Source organism: Argiope bruennichi, chromosome 8, assembly GCF_947563725.1.
Source record: "Argiope bruennichi chromosome 8, qqArgBrue1.1, whole genome shotgun sequence".
NCBI classification, from domain to species: domain Eukaryota; kingdom Metazoa; phylum Arthropoda; class Arachnida; order Araneae; family Araneidae; genus Argiope; species Argiope bruennichi.
This window is the reverse complement of record NC_079158.1, coordinates 34,892,588-34,912,562: the sequence shown is the minus strand read 5'-3', so window position 1 is coordinate 34,912,562 and position 19,975 is coordinate 34,892,588. Positions and strand designations below refer to the sequence as shown.

Genomic DNA, 19,975 nt, shown 5'->3' with positions numbered 1-19,975 from the left:
AATGGGAGGTCTTTTGGGTAAAAATATCAAACTCAAAGCCATTGAGTTTGTTTCTTTTAATACTAAAAGCCTTATTTCATTCTTAATTGAATTATTGATGATTCATAAAATTCGATGTTCCTATGTTTAAAGTTCCAAATGTGCATTGACTGTCGGGAGCCGTTTTGTTTCGTAACTCCTTCGTACCTAAAAACGAAAATATAATAATGGAACCAAATTCTTACTGAAATTATGACCAGAAAAAATGACTGTTGATGACCTGAAAATATGACTGTTTTTTATTCGAAAGCCGCAATAAGGTGAAAGAAATATTTCATTTTCTACAAGAATTTCTTAATAAAATTCCTAATTCCTTTCATTCTTCGGATAAAGTTACCATCGTTAGACAACATACTTTGAGGCTATGAATATTAAATATTTTGAGAAAATGAGCAGGGGGAGGGGTCATCCATGGAATAGATTTAAGTAGTCCCAGCATCTATAATTTTGTTTACAGTATACCAAATTTGTCATTTAAAATTGAAAGATTTTATGTTTTTACGGCTAAAACATCCGTAAGAAATGTTTGAAAGCGGATATTCAACCGCTTTCAAAATCCACTCATGTAATAAGTCGCAGATGAGAAAAACAGCTTCCAAATTTGGTAGTTTTACATGAAAGCTGCACAAACAAAGAATATTGGATCTTTTTCGATAAAAGCCACTATCTTCTAAGTTATTATTCTGTGATACAAATTCGATAGATAAATGAGTTCGTGATTCATATGATACGATATTTTGGGATAGAGATTACGAACAGGTCGTATACTTCAAAATCCGTCTTAGACCTTGAATCCTAAGCTAAAAGTCTTCTAGATAGAAAAATAAATTCAGCCAGAAAGTGCTTGATAATTTAATTTGTGGGGTTTTAAGGAACTAATTTTGACCACTCTGTTTCAAAGAATAAGCTTAGAAATTAGGAGATTTTTATACAAATTTCTCTATTTATCGGAATGAATCCTCTAGCGTGATTTAAATTATTTGCAATTTTGTATCTTTAACAAATTCCTTAGTTATCATCTAGCTGGCTGATTTATTCATCATCAGAATGTTTTTCTTAAAAGTTATGAAACAATAATATAAAAATTAGCGTTCCGCTGAAAATATTTTAATATTTAAACACTTAAACTGTACAGTAATTAGCTTCCAATGTATTTTTCAGATTGGTGTTTAGAACATTCGAGTGTTGCAACAACATTCATTTGCTTTTTTTTCTGCTGAAACTAATAATACTAGTCCTTCATCTGATAATGTTATCCTAAACTATTAATTAAATGTTTCACCTTGTTATTACAGATTAATTTATAAGTTTTACTGTTTTCTTTTCCTTTATATCATAGTACTTCGGTCCATTCAAGTTGTATTAGCTTTCGGGCGTTAGTTCTTCAAGGATCTAATGGTATAAAAAAAGAAAAAAGCGTAAAAGCTACTGACCTTGTTTGATTCAAAAACAGATATCTTTAAATTCTTCGCGTTACCTCTTCAAGGCTTTCTTTTTGTTTGTATTCCGTGGTAGGTTTTTGTTTGCAGCTTCATCAAAGAATACAATGCACATCTTCGGATGTTTTGTTTCGAAGCACTTCCAAATGGTATTTATTTAAATTGTAAAACATTTATTAAATTTCTAAATTTTATGAATTGTTTTGTGTGTGTATTTCGTAGAAAAAGTTATACTTCTTCATCCAAAATTTTTATCATTTTATTTTAAATCTGGTCTCGCTACCGGTTAAAGTTATTTCGCAGAAAAAGTTTAGCGTTGTCTGATTAAACTGTTTTTGTTAATTATCACATTATTTGAATATTTACTCCGAATGTATGCTTTCATTATTTGGATGCAATAATACATTCGGTATCCAATCACCATTTTACTGATTTTAGGTTCATTATTATGCATTGTTATTAAAGTATGTGTAATTTGATGTGTTTAATTGAAGCAGACGATTTGAAATGCAATTATTAGTTTGGAGAGAAAGGCAACATTTAGAAATTTATCCGTAATGCTTTTGAAAATAGGTATAACTCAAAATGTGCATTAGTTCCAGTTATATCATAGCACCCAATTTATATTCTATTTAATTTATCCAAAATTTGTAAGAACTTACGATTGTTTGATGTAAAGTGTTTCTTAAACGAGATTGATAATATAATTTAATGTAAATAATTGTGCAAAAATATTGGCTTATACTCAGAATTGCCTATGTTTTATTTTTTTATTTGTAAATAAGACCATTTTTCTCCCTAAAAAAATATTATATATATATTTTTAAAAATCAGTTCTTAGTTTACGAATAAGTTGAGGAATAAGTTCTTATATAACATCGATCTTTTTTCTTCTAATTTTCTTAAAATGCTATTAACATAGCGTTTAAGTTCAATTATATGAATACTTTATATATTCATATCTCTGTTATGCTCAGAAAGATGCAATTATTTTTATTTTAAAATTGATTTATATAATTAAAATCCGAATAGTAATAATCTGAATGATTCGCCAGTCTTATCGCTGCATTGTGATTACAAAAATAAATTGTAAATATCCTGATTTTGTAATAAAAAGTATGGAATATCGATTTTGTAACATATTTTCTGGATTCAGAGTCGTACAAAATTATTTTTACAATTATTTATATATTTTTTTTATCATATATCAATGTTTTGAACTTGTACAAATATTCTTGAGCAACAAATGAGAATCTGTAATGTCTTCGAACTATCAGCGTACTGAAAAGGCTACCATTGTATCTGTGTGCGAAAGTGGAAATCTACCTTTGTTTATTATTAGCTAACATATAATTGATTAAATTGTTGTTTGTTATGGAAGTGCAACCATTATTCGCAAATCTGTGCGAAACTTTCATACATTCAACATGCTTTAAAGCATATTTTTTGAAAGAAAAAAAATATTAAGTTCTTGTTAAGGAAAAAAAATGGAATACTTGTTTTACTCCACAGTTGAAATATATCCAAAAATGCGTAAAATATAATTTTTTTTTTAAGAATTTAATTTTGTCCCATTGTCCAAATATTTTTTTTATTATGAATCATGTTTGTCGTCTTTGTCATGTCAATGATTTGCTTGAAATTTTGTTATCAATGCTTTCATCCCAGACTGTAACGTAAACTGTATGTGTCAACCTCAAATGAAATAATATAACATTTGTAAGGCAATTCGTTGAAATATCTTTTTTGAAAATGTAACATGCTTTTAAGGAAAAGGGATACAGCTATAGTACATTTGTATCAAGGAAATTATTGTGTGTGTGTGTGTGTGTGTGTGTGTGTGTGTGTGTGTGTGTGTGTGTGTGTGTGTGTGTGTGTGTGTGTGTGTGTGTGTGTGTGTGCGTGTGTGTGTGTGTGTGTGCGTGCGTGCGTGCGTGCGTGCGCTCCTTTGTGATGTGCACCGTCCAGGAGTGATTAATGAGTCGCGGATTTTTATTTTATTAAGTTGTTAAAAATCAACTATATTTTGCATATGTTACATTCTTCGTAATACTCTAAGATATATATCTTTATTATATAAATGTTTTTATATTTTAAGATATTTAATAAAGATATATCTGAAAACTAAATGAAATTCGTGTTTTTTCCTGTACCGTTGCATTTATTATTGTTATTAACTATTGAATGTGAATTCGTCTATTAACGTTTTCTTGACAAAAAAAAAATAATAATAATAATAACATATTTACAGAAAAGAGTCCACAGTGAATGTTTTAATGACTACTGAAGGCATTTAGAGTCATTCTTAGTCTGTGGTAATGGTGTCTTCGTGCTTGCAAAAAGCTTCATGATCATTTTTTGTGCCATGGTTCTTGTAGAAATAGATGACAAAGGTCTCACGCCCTGTGATGAACTGATTTAATTTTGAGTTGAACCGATTCATTTACGTGTCTTGTTTTCCAAAATAAATGTCTACATGCGATCGTGGGAGAATTTTACCGTCACGAATTAGCCGTAGAAAAAAAAAGAATTGTGCGAAAAAAAAAAGTTTTAAGAATCTAAGCGTTTTCTTCGGCTTTCATATTTTGTTTAATGTTGGTTAGTCATGTATTTATGTGCCATCTGTTTATTCTTTTAAGAATTCATAAAATATTTTTATAACACAAATCATAAGCTGAGAAATATGATTATCTTTCTCGGTACTTTTCCCCCCTTCCATTTTCGTAGAACTGATAAATACTTCGTTAAGATGCAATTATTTCTTATTCAGAGCAATTTGATCGTTGTTCTGTTTAGATTGTCACTCTGCTGCGATCAGCTATAATTTTCTTTTACTGCCTTTCATTTCCGCGTTTAATCTTAATTGGTTGCGGTTAATGAAGATGCAGCAAATATTTTTAACTTTCATTATAGCATTCAGGATAATTTACGTACAAATTTAGTTCAAATATCTGTATAAAACAATAAAAATAGTTTTTTTTTTAAAAATGTTTTTAAAAATCCTGTTTTATTTCTTTCTTTTTTTTTTTTTTTTGTATATGTATATTTATGATTGTTGCGACTCGCAAATAAATTTATGTTAATCATAATTCTCTTATAAATAATATTAAAATTAAAATACAGAAAAGCAGCGTAGTATATCTCCAATGCAACAATAAACAAATAATATCTTGAATAAAATTTAAGAATAATTAACGTTTCATTAAGCATTATTTATATGTAAATGAATGAATTTGATTAATGTGTCCTTTCGCCGATTTGCTTTCAATACTTTTTTTATTATTTCCATCACAGAATAAAATTCTGAAATAAATTATTTTTTGTTTCTTCTATTTTTATCTCTGTATTATAAATTTTTATCAAATTATCAAATAAACAATTATTCTTTTCTGTTTTTAGTTTTTAAATAATTTCTTAAGTTTCTCATCCACTCTGTGTATTCTTAAAAGTTTAAATGCGAAAGTTTTTCTTTCACAATTTCATGGTTCATAAATCCTTCTGAGTCAAGCCTTTTTAATGTTTATCTTCTGACATTTCTTGACATGTATAAGAGGAGGATTTAGCTTCTCTCTCAGGCCTTATTCATATTTCTAGACTTGCAGCTTTTAGTGTATCTTAAATATTATCTTGGTGTGTAATGGTTGAACTAACGACAGGATCACAAGGTCACTTTCCGGAGTATTAAAAGTTAATTTGATTTTCAAGGTTGAAATCATCCATGCTCATCATAATAGTCCTAATGGAGTACTAAATATAAAACATTTTTGTGACTGTATTGGTTTCCATTTTGCTTTAAATGAGCTGTGGCGCAATATGCTTGTTATGAACCGAATCGCCCACGTTCATTTAGGCTCCGGAGGTTCATTAGTAAGCGACGCGCGTACATGTTTACGCCACATGGTGTAAATTGAATGTTATGATTTCGTTGGAGAAAATTGCCTGCCAACGTTTTGTTTCCTTCAGTTAACTCCTCTTCATTTAACGCCATAAACAATTTTGCTGTAAGTTTGAAGAACCATATAACCGTGAAATTTGTTTAAAAGCAAACTCGTTTTTGTTATGAGATCTAATTCGAACCTTTGCCTGATGAAAAATTGTTTGACTTGAGTTTTCCATATTGAATATTCTAATGTGAAAATTCCAATACATTTTGTTGATTTTTAGATATAATTCAGCGATGGTTGATATATTTTGAAAAATTTAGGTATAGAATTACTGAAAATGGAGAATAATTTATACCTGTGTGTGAAAAATGTGGTATATTTTTTACGTTGTTATTTTTAATCACTATAATATATTTTCATTCACTCGTTTTGTAAACATATTTTTAAATTACAACTTTACTTATTTAAAATTGTTTGACTGTTAATGTATGTGAGGAATTAAATTTTAATTAAAAAATATTTAATTAATTTTTCAAAAAAATTTTGTATGTTGTATTACATTAAATGATAAGAATGGAAAAGGTCCTATTTATAAGTCGCTTGCCTGTTTTCTTTAATAATTCTAACAGTCCAAATAATAGTTGATGTAATCGTAAATTTCATTTTATAATCTCAAAATGGTTTACTTGCATAAAATGACAGCAGTTCGAAAAAAAAATTAATTAAAATATGAATTAAAGAAAACAAATTTTTGAAATTCTCTATCGCAATGGTCTTTTTTTATTTTATTTATTCTAAAATAAAAGAAAAAATCCACACTTGACTGATATAGTTTAACGTTGTTAGTTCGAACTTATATATATTTCTATTTTTTGGTCTGATTTTTTTTGAATTTCCCATTAATACGATGTTAAAATATCGTCTATAATTCGGATGTATTTTGATTAGAGTTAAAAATTGTGCAAAAATGTTATTATTACTAAATAACTTTTGTTAAAGTACGTTACGCCTTTTTTATATTTTGTATCTACCGGGTTTAATTCTATATCGCAGCCCCCCCCCCCTTTAATTCTGTACATTTTAGATGTGAATTGCTTTACTTATTTTAGGTTATATTGTGCAAGTGCTGTATTTAAAATGTTACATACTATTTTATTAACCTATTAGTTTTCAAAGAAATTAAATCCTTATAAAATTATTGAAATTATTTGTTTTTTTATATATATTATTTATTAGAACTGTTAAATATAAAAAGGTGCTAATATAACATAAAAGGTTACAATTTTCAATTGTTATACTCATTTTTATAATATTTTTTCTTAATTGTTTCGAATTTTGTTCTAGTTTTATTAGTTTCGAAAAGGTTTCCTAATGACTTGGAGCTTTTTTTAATAAAATTATGGATTGATGAATGCCATTTCATATATAACTGCGAATTATTTTAATTCACTCATTAGAAGTAGTTCTATTTCCGTATAATAATAAAAACTGTTTGATATGTATTGATTTAAAATATTAATTCAGCAGCAAATGTTATTTTTTTTTTCGTGGTTCTCGTGTTCCTAAATTAAAAAAAAAAAAATTACAGAATCTAAATAAAGTTCGAACGAGATAGATTGTAACAAGAAACTCCTTTTTGAGACGAAGAACAGGACCGAAAGACGTGCGATGACCATGAATTACTGCCTACTCAGAGGAACACTTTCACAGCTCGTCCAAGTGGGACGGGCAAACAGGAGTCGGCCTTTCTCTGAAGAGGCGCCTAAGGGTTATAATTCTGTTTATATCAACTTTCCTTTTAAAAACATTGAAGTCGTGAATTTGACTGAAATAACAAAAATATATTATCGTTATTACGAATATAAAACTTCTCTGATTGATTTAGTATGTTCATAAGCGTGAAATCGTGATTATATGGTGAGGGATATACACTTGACCGGATTAACACCTATAAATTTAAGTGTTTAGGCCCTTTCTTAACCTCCTCAACTGTAAAAGTAGATTTTTTTTATTTTTTATTATTGATTTTAGTTTAATTTCTGTCTAAGCAATTTTTAAACAATAAATATGACTCATTGAAATTATAAAACATTGAACTGAGACACTGACTTTCAATAATTCACATATAAAAAATCAAACGTAATTTTAAGCAAATTATTGAAAAAATGTGTGTGTGTATGTGTGTGTGTGTAATATTTAGTAACTGATTATTTTTAATAAAAATCTGTTATAATGGTTAGCCCATTAATCATTTTTTCTTTTATTATCTCAACTAATAATAAAGATGAAAGTGTGTATGTGTAATATTTAGTAACTGATTATTTTTAATAAAAACTGTTATAATGGTTAGCCCATTAATCATTTTTTTCTTTTATTATCTGAACTAATAAAAAAGATGAAAGTGTGTGTGTGTGTGTGTGTGTGTGTGTGTGTGAGAGAGAGAGAGAGAGAGAGAGAGAGAGAGAGAGAGAGAGAGAGAGAGAGAGAGAGAGAGAGAGAGAGAGAGAGAGAGAGAGATGAAATAAGCGTTGAGCCTTTATAATTTTAAGTAAGTAGTCTAATTTTTATCTTTTGGCATTTATTAGTTTCAGAAAGGAATTTGCCAACATTCTGTTATTTTGTGGAGAAATTATAACCGCAAAACTCAGAAATTATAAGTTACAGTGAAGCCTGAGCTCCAATGATTGCGAAATTATTTTTAGAATCTAGATCAATTAGAAATTTATATATATATATATATATAATATTCCTTCCTCCCCAGCAAACTGATTGACCTTATTCCTTCGAATTTTTCATACATATTCCTCTAGAAGCATTTTATGTTTCAAATAATTCGCTATATCTCCGAAGCAATCCATTTCCTTTTATTATTATCCACCATAATGGTGGAAAAATGTTTTTCTGTGGCTCAGCACTTTCATCATTTTGTGGTAAAAACGCTTCCTCCCCCGTAAACTGATAGCCCTTATTATTTTTTGTATATCTTGAGTATGAAAGTGCAGGCACGTTCAACCCATAAAGGACACGTGTCTTTATTTCGGAGGCAACCGTTCCCACATTCTTTTTTCCCTCTTGAAACTTTCAGCCAAGTGTTGCCGAACAATGATCCGATTCTCTTCAAATTTTTGCTTTTCTTTCCTGCCTCATCTTTCCGAGTATTTAATCCTTTGTGTTTGAAGTATGGGTCATATTCAGAGAACAGAATTTTGTTTTGAATTCGTGTTGTCCTTCCGAATATTTTACTCTCGTTCTCAGAGCTTATGGATAAAAAGTCTATTGAGATATCTTTAAAATTATATTTTTACTATTTCACACTGTTCTTCGTAATGCTTTAAGTTTTTCGTTCTGTGTATTTTTCAAAGGTAGACTACGTTCGGGATGAATTATTGAAAAACGTTCTAAAATATAGTAATTTGAATGTTTGCATAAAGAAGATTTTAAAAAAATCTATAAAACTAAAATATACCAATTATGTAACAGAAGTTTTTTTTTTTTTTAATTCAAAAAAAATTTTGCTAAAAAGAGCGGGGGGGGGGGTTGAAATCTTATAGTTAGAGGTTATCAAATGATTTGCTTAAAATTTTGCATATAGGTTAAGAAATATATTGTCTTGTTCCTGGCCTAAGAAATAAGCTGTATTTCTATCCATTCTTTAAATATTGGGGTCCGACTGATAAATAACACGAAATTTTCATATTTTTTTTTTCCCATTATGACGCATTAAAACAACTATAAAATATTTCTAAAGGAATAGACTTCTTATTCTCTAGTTCAGGAACTGCATAATATACTGAGAAATTATTATACCAAATTTGAAAATAAAATTATGCATTGGATTTTAATTTATGAGGTTTTTTTCTTAGGAAATTCTATAATATTCTATATTTGCGGAAATAACATCTAAAGATTTAAAATAGGGTTAAAACATATGTAAATATAAATTTAAAAATCAGTATAACTTCCCAAAAAATGGATTTGGAAGAAAAAAAATTCAAATGGTTTTATAAAAAAACCTATTTAAATATTTAAAAAAAAAATCGTAATTTCGCAAAAAAAAAAAAAAAAAAAAAAAAAAAAAAATTTAAAAAAAATTACCTACTATAAATATCATTTCCAAATTTAACATTCATGCCTGAATGATCTGTTTGTATGTCTTGAGTGCGAAAGTATGTGCACAGTTTGCTTAATTACATTAACAAAGGGTTTAAAAGCAATGCAAGGGTTATTTTACAAAATGGTCAGCTAACAGAAATAACACCTTAGTCAACATTCTCTTTTCTAAACTTTCTTTCCACCTAGAAGAAAGGGATTCTCTACAACTGATTCAGCCTGTTTCAAACTATAATCATTGACTACGCCACATAGATGACTGATATTTTATGGAATTGGATTTTTAACTTAGTACCTTCCAATCTTTATTTTCGTTATGGGCAAATTTTATGGAAACACGATGACATTATATAAATGAGAGTTGTAAATAACGCTAAATCAGTTTAGAGGGAATTTTTTTCTCTCTTTTTGTCTCTAATCGTATTTGTAATTGTAATCTATCGTTTGAAATGTATAGAATGTTTCCTGAAATCCGATATTCTTTTATTCTCCTTCTCGAAGTTTATTACCCTTTTCTCCTTATTCGTATTGGTGTTTTTACTTAATAAAGAAAGGCGGAATACCTAGGTTAAAAAATCTTAAGCCGTTTAGATTCAACTTAATCCATTTTTGCGATTATTAGACCATTAAATTCTTTTTCTGGTTATTGATGGAATCGTTTGTGGTGATATTTACTAAAATTTAATTTCTGGTTTTCTGAGAAAAGGAGTGGCATTTTTTTTAAAGAAATTCTTTTAAATAACAAAGCCGCGGAGCTGACATACTGTCTGTAAATTTTGGTATGCATTATGTTAAGATCATTTAAAACTTGATGCAGTACACACCATTAGTTTTGGACTCACGAAATTTAGTAAATAGAAATTACTTAGATAGAAGATATTCACTAAAAAAGGATTTTTTTAAAATTTTAATAAGAATTTTAATTAAAAATTTGTCATAATTTTAACGATATATTTTTATGATCAATAACTTAAAAATCTAATACTGCACACACACACACACAAAAAAAAAAAAAAAAAAAAAAATTACACATCTTTAATAATCTTTCTATCAATTTTTTTCTCTAATTTTAACAAATTATGAAAAACATTTTTAAATATATTTTACTTTTATAATGTTCATTATTTAAAATGTTGAATTTATATTTCTTCACAGTGCAGTGATATTAAATACGTTTTTTTTTAATGTTCATGTTATCGCTACTCCATAATTAAGAGTAAATTTCAAAATAAAATAAAACTAATAAATCAACCCATCATGTTGTTGAAAATATTTTAAACTAGATGTTTGTATCTCCTTTAATTTTTTGAAAGACAAATCCTAAATAAAAATGTTAAAGGTTCCAATAAATTGAATTCGTTGATAAAAAAAAAAGTACCATTTATTTTATTTCTATTCTTAAATACTGATAATCCAATTCTGTTTAAATTCTTATGCCATTATATTGCACTTCTTCCATCAGCACATTTTCTATACATATTTTTCCCTTCATCGGCAACACTAGATTTTGATAATAAAAAAAACCTGCTTCTAATAATCAGAATATTGTAATTTTAAAATGGATTTTTTTTTTCATGATTTAGAGGAAGCGAGTTTAATCATTCATAAGATAAAGGATTTTCTACTAAAATAAATTTATGTAATTAATCTAAAAGTCTCAAGAAATACAGAAGACATTAACAGAAGAAATAATGATTGAATTTTGTCATTTCATAAAATAAAAAAATAAAAAATCCATATCACGATACTTAAAAAAACAGGAATAAAATCAAATGTGGGGTTTGGTTAGTTACTAGATAATAATTATGAACTGTTAAAAATCGTTTTATATTCTTTGATAAACTTAAAATTCCACAGCCGCTCATGATATTGTGTACAAAACACCATTACAATTACAATGCGTGGACATGAAGATGACATTTCTCTGCATTGCATATTCAAATATAACAACTTTCCGAATTTCAAAATCATTTCCTTCCAGGAATTCCTTTAAACGGCCATGATGTACTTCCCGATCCTCATAATTGTAGGTTTTGTTGTTGATACCATTTTCATTCATGGTCTCTTATCTTTAATATTGTTATTAAATTTTTGAATTGCGTTTCGTACAAAATTGGGAATAATGCGTTTATAGTAAATGTTCTATTGCAAAATTTTACCTAAAGTTTATTAATTACAAAAAAGTGCTTACTACATATATGTATGTATGTATGTATGTATTAATAGCATAATAAATGCATTCATCTTAAAGCATTATTCTTATTAATATGCATTATTATAAAAACAACATATTCAATGTTAATCTAAGCAGACACGCTACATTAAAATTTCACAATGAATAATGAAAAATAATTTGCAAATATTTTAAATTTACAGGAAAAACAGAGTGCAATAAAATAAGTTGTTTGTTTTGTTTTATTTATCATGTAATTAAAATAAGATTTTTTTTATTTTAATTAAATGCTCATTCATAACTCATTCGTTCACAGAAATATTGAATTAATGAAGAAAACATACAATGCTACAAAACTAACTGTAAAATTTTTTCTGTTTTAAAAATTTTTATTATTTTGAAAAGATTGATAATATGGAGACTGCATTTGATGACCCCCTGATTGAGGTGCAGATCATATTGTGAGTTATTTAATTCATAAACTTTGTAGAAATGTAAAGATTACAAAAAATAGTATTTCAGTAAAAGATTTGGCGATAAAGTCGTAAGATTTGCTTTACTACTGGATTGCGTGGAAATTATAAAAATTTTGAAATTTGCCTGTTTTGCTGAATGTCTAACGTATATAGGCATTTAAATTATCAATACCTTTTGTTTTTTTTTGGGGGGGGGGCTATTGTTTTTACTTTAGTTTTTAATAATACGATTACAGATACTGAAGAATTAATATACCTTATATATTGTCCCATTTTCTTACTTTATTCTACCCAAAAGTTCTTTTAAGATTACAAGATACTTTTTCTACGTAATTTTTGCCGGATGTGGATACAAGAATTTTGAGAAGCTAAACAATAAGATTGTTTTATGTGTCACCATTAATTTTAATTAATTATAAGACACTTACTTAAAGCCAACGACCCTCTGTACTTGAGGACAGAGAGCAAAAAATTATGTTCCATTAAGAAAAGGAGCAAAACAGCGACGTCAGCACTGAGAGAAAATGGTATATATTTAGAATGAAGGAAAAAAAAAAAAAAAAAAAAATTATGCCAAAACCACGGAGGCCAGCGTGCAGAGGTAATGACGTAAAGATTTTACAGCTGTCTTATTTTGCTTCCTGCTTAAAGGCCATCTGCCACTCTTTTCCAAACAGTTACCGATTCAAAATTTAGGTAAACGCTCTTAAAAAACAAAGCCGGGAGGGAGGGGAAACAAAATTATTTGTTGGTTAAACAGGGCACGTGCGTTGCTCGCTCCCCTCGAAAACTTGGCTAAAAATAATTATCGTCTTTGTTCTGCTTAGTGTCTAGTTTTAAAGATGAACAAACCGATTAAAAATTAGTTTTTAATGTTTACACTTTTTCGGGCTTCCGGTTAACTGGCTTGCAAACTGCATGTCACGCGAGTCCGAAGTTAGCCTTATTTTCTGCTGCATCCCACGATTTTCAGGGGCTTAATGTATTTTCTTTTATTATTATATATTTCAGTTTGCCTTTAAGAGGGGAGCATATAACAACAATTCGCTTCTTCTTAAATAGATTTGAGCTTTGTTTTACCTGGAAATAGTGATTTTTTTTCTCTTCAAAAAAATCGGTCGGTCAGAAGGTTAATTTTAAAAAGAATTACATAAGAATATGATTTTATTCTTTATTATATTGCCTTTGATATATATTATATAAACTCATGTACGATAAAAAAAAAAAAAAGAGTGCAAAATAATCTCTCATTATACTAAATATTGTAAAAAAATTCATATGATGATTAATAACCGAGATAGAATGCTCAAAACATTAAACAAGTGTAACTAATCATCGCACCAAAGCCAAATTTTCAACTATTCTTTTCAAAATATTTAAAAAAATAAAATAAAAAAACCGCTAAATTTGAGATACTAAATGCTGTCGAACTTTTTATTTTTTAATTAAATCTCGCTCGTTGTTAATCTCAGTTTTGTATTCTAAATATTTATGCAAAGAGAAAACACTGTTGTTGTGAATGTTACTTATGACACTTTACAAGCCCGCTGACAGATATGTCAGCGATTTACGTCGAGTGAGCGTCTCTTGATTTTTCAGTAGCGCCAACTAGGACCAAGAGTACGAATTAGCTACTTCATGCGTCGCATTCGCTTGCACAACAACTTTTTACCGGGGGGCACATTCACACATCTCAGAGATAGAACATAGAAGAACAACCATGCCCGCACCGGCACTCAAACCCGTGACGCCCAGATCACGGGGAAGACGCGCTACCCCTATGCCAGGACGCCAACAGAGAAAATACTAGTTTGCACCAACAAGAGGAACGCAGCAGTGGCGATAGTGACGTTTCTTGAGGATTATTCCATAGAATATTCATATGGTATATTCAATGGAGTGGCTAAACACTTGTACATCAATAACACCATGGACGACACTAAGAATTGCCGTATTTCGGCCAAGTTAAATCTTTACATTTTGCTTTAGACGATTAGCCCACTGCTTTTATTCTAGGACCTTATTTTTTTAAAAGAAATTACTGCGAATGGTCTTCAGATATACTCCTCGGTTTACACTTTTCTGAACTCACATTTGTGGAATGATGCCTGTCTTTCTATGAGCATGGTAACTTTAAAACGTTTTAAGCAGGTGAAATTTTGTTTGTGATCTTTTCATAGGAATTGTGGTTATCTAAGTGTAAGAGAACAAGGTGATTCCAAAACGTTACACCTTTGATGGATAAAATTTAGCACACAGATTTAGCATCTAAAGTGTACATTGACCGTTTTTTTGCATGTAAACGCAGTAACTCAAAAATGCATAAACTTAGATAAAGTGAAGCTTGGTACACTATTTTACCATTTAATGTGTAGATTTTTTAAATCATATTTTGAATCAAATTTCAAAAGGTTTCCCTGTCTGTCGGTCAGTATACATTCACATGCATGTAAAAGTGACAACTCATAAATGCAGCAACTTAGGTAAATGAAATTGGATATGCGATCTTGTTACGAAAATTGTCTGTGTTATTTTTGTTGTTGTTGTTTTACTCCCACCCCCCTCCCAAGAAAATAGACTTCCAAAATACATATTATTTTTTTTAATACTTTAAAGCACGAAACTTTCCATCGTAATAATCTGAAATTAAAAATCTGGGCACTTTTGACCTTCGCCTGAAGTCCACTCTTTTAAGCCCCGTTTCAACGAATTGTGCGCGTCTGGAGACAAGCACACTTTCCCCTCTCCTAATTTTCCGGGGTTCTTTGATGACTAGAGATGCATATCCACGATTTTTTGAATAACAAATAATATTGCTATTGTTATTTTTAAATATGCGTTCCAAATATCTGTTATTTCAATCATATTATTAATTAAAAATTATTACTTAATATTAAATATAAAATTTATTAATTGTAATTAATACTTAATTTACTAATTTAATTAACATGTGAATGAATTAATTTATCTGTTTCAGCTTACTTCTTAAATTTTATTTTTTTTTCTCAAAACTATTTATTTAATTTATTTATTAGAGTGAACCATTTTCTGGAAAAGATGAGTTAAAAATATGTCATTTCTTTAAAATTCTTACTTTAGTCCTATATTCTACCAATAGATGGCGCCAGCAGTAAACAGAGTACATGTAATCAAAGTCAATCATGTCACGAGCAATAAAAAATGATCTGTATGGAATAGTGCATCATCAAATACGAATATCGGTGACTTCGCACTTTCCAGTGAAGCCTCGCACTTTCCGGTGAAATCACCGCTGCGATAAATTTCATTGATATGCAATTCAATGATACGATACGATAATTCCAATAACCGGTCCGTTCACTTTTCAATCCAATCACAGATTTCTTTCGAGAGCTTCCATTGGACAGATCGTATCGTCACCGCTCCGGCAAATTTCAGTGATATCGTATCGATTGTTAGTTTCTATCGTGATCCAAAACTTGTAATCGAAATATCATCAGTAAGATCGTATGAAGGATTTGAATCACACCCCTCTTTGAAAAGTATTGATCACTTGTATTTGCGACTTTTTGATATTGGTTACGTAATAACCGCTCTGAAAATATTCGTCATCCCTATTGATGACTATTCAATTTACCGACAATGCAGGAAACTCCAGACCGACGTACACAGTCGAGGATTGTCTTACAATTGATCAGTTGGCAGATTTAAGACCAAATCCATAAGGCCACAGGTCGTCGGAACGCAGCTTATGCGAGGAAAGAATAGGATGCCGACTTCCTGGCATAGGGGTAGCGCGTCTTCCCCGTGATCTGGACGTCCTGGGTTTGAGTCCTGGTTTGGGCATGGTTGTTCTTCTGTTGTTCTATCTGTGAGATGTGTGAATGTGCCCTCCTGTAAAAGGGGTTGTGCAAGCGGATGAGTGATGCGTGAGTAGCATAGTCGTACTCTTGGCCCACGTTGGCGCTGCTAAAAAGAACAAGAGACGCTCCCCGACCGGCTTAAAATCGCTGTCTTCGTAATAGCGGGCTTGTCCATGGCAAGTGCCATAGGAAAACAAGAATAGGATAAGACATTGTTAGAGAGTATGCAAAAAAGCTTCGGAGGAACACTCCCGTCTAATTACGTTTATGAAGAATGTTTTCATTAGACCCGTTTATTTTTAGACCACTATGTGCATGTGATAAAATGTTTTAAAAATTATTTCCTTTTTTATTATTAATTTATTTTTGTGGTGTTCCATCCATTTGCATCATAGAAATATATGCGATTTGACTAACATCATTTAAATTCATTAAGAAATGGCGTATCAGATTTCGGCAGTCCCTCTTTAAAAAAAAAATAATTTAAAACCCAACCTAATAGGAAAGATTATTGGTTGATATAACACGTGTTTCAGCATTTTGTTATTGAACTCATGCATTAGTTTTTCTGTTAAAATTCAAACAATATTTATTTGTGACTTTTCAATTGACTTCCTTCCAGAAACGCAGTTGATGCTTTTTTGTATGTTTTGAGTGAAATGAAGTGGAAAGTTGGGTGGTGAATGGAAAGTTTAATTACATAGATTACAATCTAAATTGTGTTTTTTTGATGTAACAAAATTTTTCATCCCTAATTGTACTTCTTTCATTGGTTATTTAAAAATGAAAAAGGAGCGGCGACATACAGAACGTTACGCTCTGTTATTTCATTTTGCAAGCCAAGAAAGTCTACCGAATTTGTATAAGTTCTCTATCTTTATTTATATAATTATTAATCTGTTTGTTTGTTTACTTGCTCGAACCTTATACAATTTCACACTCCTTGACGGATTCAATTGAAATTTAGCGCACATATTCTTTAGAATCTAGAAAAATTAATTGAGCTATTAAATAGTTTCTACGCTCCTCTACAAGAAAGAGTTAAAAGATTTTAGGCTTTTCTATAATAATTTCTGAACAATATACCACACACACATTATTTTTACACATCTCAAAATTTAAATAATTATATTACATCCATTAGTAAATTAGCACGTTATAGTAATATCCATTTCATTCCCATACAGTTTTTCTCTAAATTTTAATCAATTTTTCAAATTTAATTTAAACATGATTTATATCAATTATTATATTATAAACTATATGACTTAAAAATGTATGTGTTGTGCTTTTTCTAACGTTCATATAGAATAAACACACACAGCCATAAATAGATAAAATACAGCTGACAATTTCCGTTTAATAAACTCTAGTAGTCTTTTGTATTAAGGAGGAAAAAAATCTTCAGAATTTTTTTATTTTAAAAGACAAAGTGGCGTTATCGTCAGCAGCAAGATGATTTCAATTCTTTGCCCTGAAATTTACTACTCTTAACTTACTGAAGTCCGCTTAAAGAATATTATTGCTACAGTTCCAGCAGTAATTTTTTAAAACATGGAAAAGGAGATCAGATTAAAACTGGATTTGATAATTAGGTTTCAAGTTGCATACATGTGAAACGCACATCGCACAAGACGTCGAGTCTTTTGAACATTTACATTAAGTTCAAGTTCACCCAAAGGTTTTTGTTTATAGTGCATCCTACCTGTAATTGTAGTACTGCGCACAAAATTGAAATATTATTGTTCATGGAACTGGGTTATTGTGCTACTGTAAATTTATTCAATTAAACATATTTTTCTGCATTTATCTGTTGTATATATATAAAAAATAGATAAAAAAAACTTTATTTATTGATAAGAGATGCTATTCCGGCCCTATGGTCTATCGCAAAAATGACTTATGTCTGCTTGTGAGTTATATCTTTGAAATTGCAAACAACTTTCGGTACACTCTAATCTAGTGTACATATCGCTGCGCTAGTTGGATAAGTGAAGTTAAATGTTAATAACTAAAATGCCTAGTAAAATTATAGTTTGCGGCATTTCACTAAAATGTTGCTAACTTCTTAACTGTTTCATTATTATCACTATTTATCCTACTAATTTATTTCATAATCTATACTTTGTGGATAATGGATAATTTTTTGTATCAAATCATATAATCTTTGATTGATTTCATTTCAGTTTGTAATATGTAGTAGCAATAATCGGGCACGACATTAAGGGGTTAAAAAGACTCGTCGAATTTTTCTTTGGCGGAGTTTGAATAGATGGTATTTAACTCTAGCAAATATTAATTTGAAAGCTGCTATGTATTATTATCGATTGCAAAACTATTGATAAGAATTTTTTTTTTAATATTGATTTGCAAAATATTGGTGATTTTTAGACAAAAATGATTTTTTTTTGGTATGAATTTTAAATAGCTGAATGTAGTTATTGCCAGAAATGCTTTATATTCATAATTTATTTCAATTCTTTGTAGGATCAGTTTGATCAAGTATCTACTCATACTTTGAAAGGCGTCGAGAATCTTGAAAGATTCAACCAATTTATTAAAGATTTTAGTGCCATTCAAAATGAACATGCAACTAAATTAAAGTATGCATATTTACAATTCTATCTTTTTTTTTTTTTTTTACTATTTTTCAAGTAAGTATATACTTTTAACGTTTAATTTAATTTTTAGGAAGCTTACAAAAAATTACAGTTATAAAAAGAAAGGAGAAGATGATTTACAGTAAGTTATAAAAATATTTATTAATTTGATATTTTTTTGTACTGTTTAACATTTTATTAATGATTTAGTCTTTCTTTGCAGATGTAGTAATGTAAAAGTTATATATTGTGTGTGTTCATTATAGATATAATAATGCCACATAATTTTGAGAGACAATCTTTGTTATTATAGTCATAATGACAACATAATGAGTCATAGTGGTAGGGTAAATTATGATGTGAATGACATATTTATTAAAAAAAAATTGTGATGATGCTAAAATGATTTAATACTAAATTTCAGACTTGTGATAGTTGTATTTTGCATATTTTATATGCATTGTGTCATTGTTCCACTTACAAGAAAAATTCTCTTTTTTGTATTTTTTTTAAAGCATATTACATAACTATTTAATTTCCTCAGTATGTTTAGTCAGCTAAATGAGTATTAGAGAAAATAATTGCAATACTTTATGCACTTTATATCTCCTGGTTAGATAAGTGCTTAAAATGTTTTGTAGACTGAAAGTTTATTTTCCTGAATATTCTCATATTAGCAAATCATAGCTTATATTTATTTACAAGTAAATTTTTTTCTTTAAAATTCATTTTCTTTTTTATTTCATTTTCTAATGTAGAATTCTTCATGCATATTATTTTGAAAGAATTTGTTTTAGGATTATTATTGTTTTTTAAAAGTATTAATTGAAAATACAAATGAATTGTTTGTAAAATTTTTTGTAAAAGGCCTGTGGTAAATTTCAAGGAATAGTAATGAACTATCTCTATTCTTGAGAAAATAAGTTATAGAATAGAAAATAATAAGCTCGTTTAAAAATGTGTCTAATTCAAGATTGAAATAACTAGTTAGCATGCTTAATGATAATGGTAGCTTGTATTCATTTCTCTGTTAAGTATATCTCTTATTGAAATGTCAGCACTTTTCACGAGCTATTGCATTAACTTCAAAAGATAATGCATTTCGTTTGGATTCTATGGCAGGATTTATTAAATTCATTAAGCTACCCACATTAAAAGTAACTCTTTTTAAAATAATTTATTTGTTATATTTAGGTTTTCCACATGTAGAGCTTTTCATTCTATGCTGAATGAAATCAAGGACATAGCAGGGCAACATGAACTAATAGCAGAAAATTTATCAAATCATGTCGTTCAAGACATAAATATGTTGGTAAAACAATTCAGAGAAGAGAGGAAAACTGTAAGTGCTAGTTTGTCTTCTGTAATATTTTATGTTTTTTGTTATTTTATTTGGCTAATTATCCTGTATA

At 29.0% G+C, this 19,975-nt stretch overlaps 1 protein-coding gene across 4 annotated transcripts in view; it reads left to right on the top strand.

Moving 5' to 3' along the window:
• The window catches only part of LOC129980829 (formin-binding protein 1-like), a 62,940-nt gene that overhangs the window by 24,299 nt on the left and 18,666 nt on the right, over positions 1-19,975 (top strand). For all 4 annotated transcript variants that reach the window (XM_056091241.1, XM_056091242.1, XM_056091239.1 and 1 more), the window contains exons 2-4: positions 18,451-18,566; positions 18,655-18,705; positions 19,758-19,905. In XM_056091241.1, the coding sequence (XP_055947216.1) occupies positions 18,451-18,566; positions 18,655-18,705; positions 19,758-19,905 (315 nt within the window). The remainder of the gene's footprint in view (positions 1-18,450; positions 18,567-18,654; positions 18,706-19,757; positions 19,906-19,975) is intronic.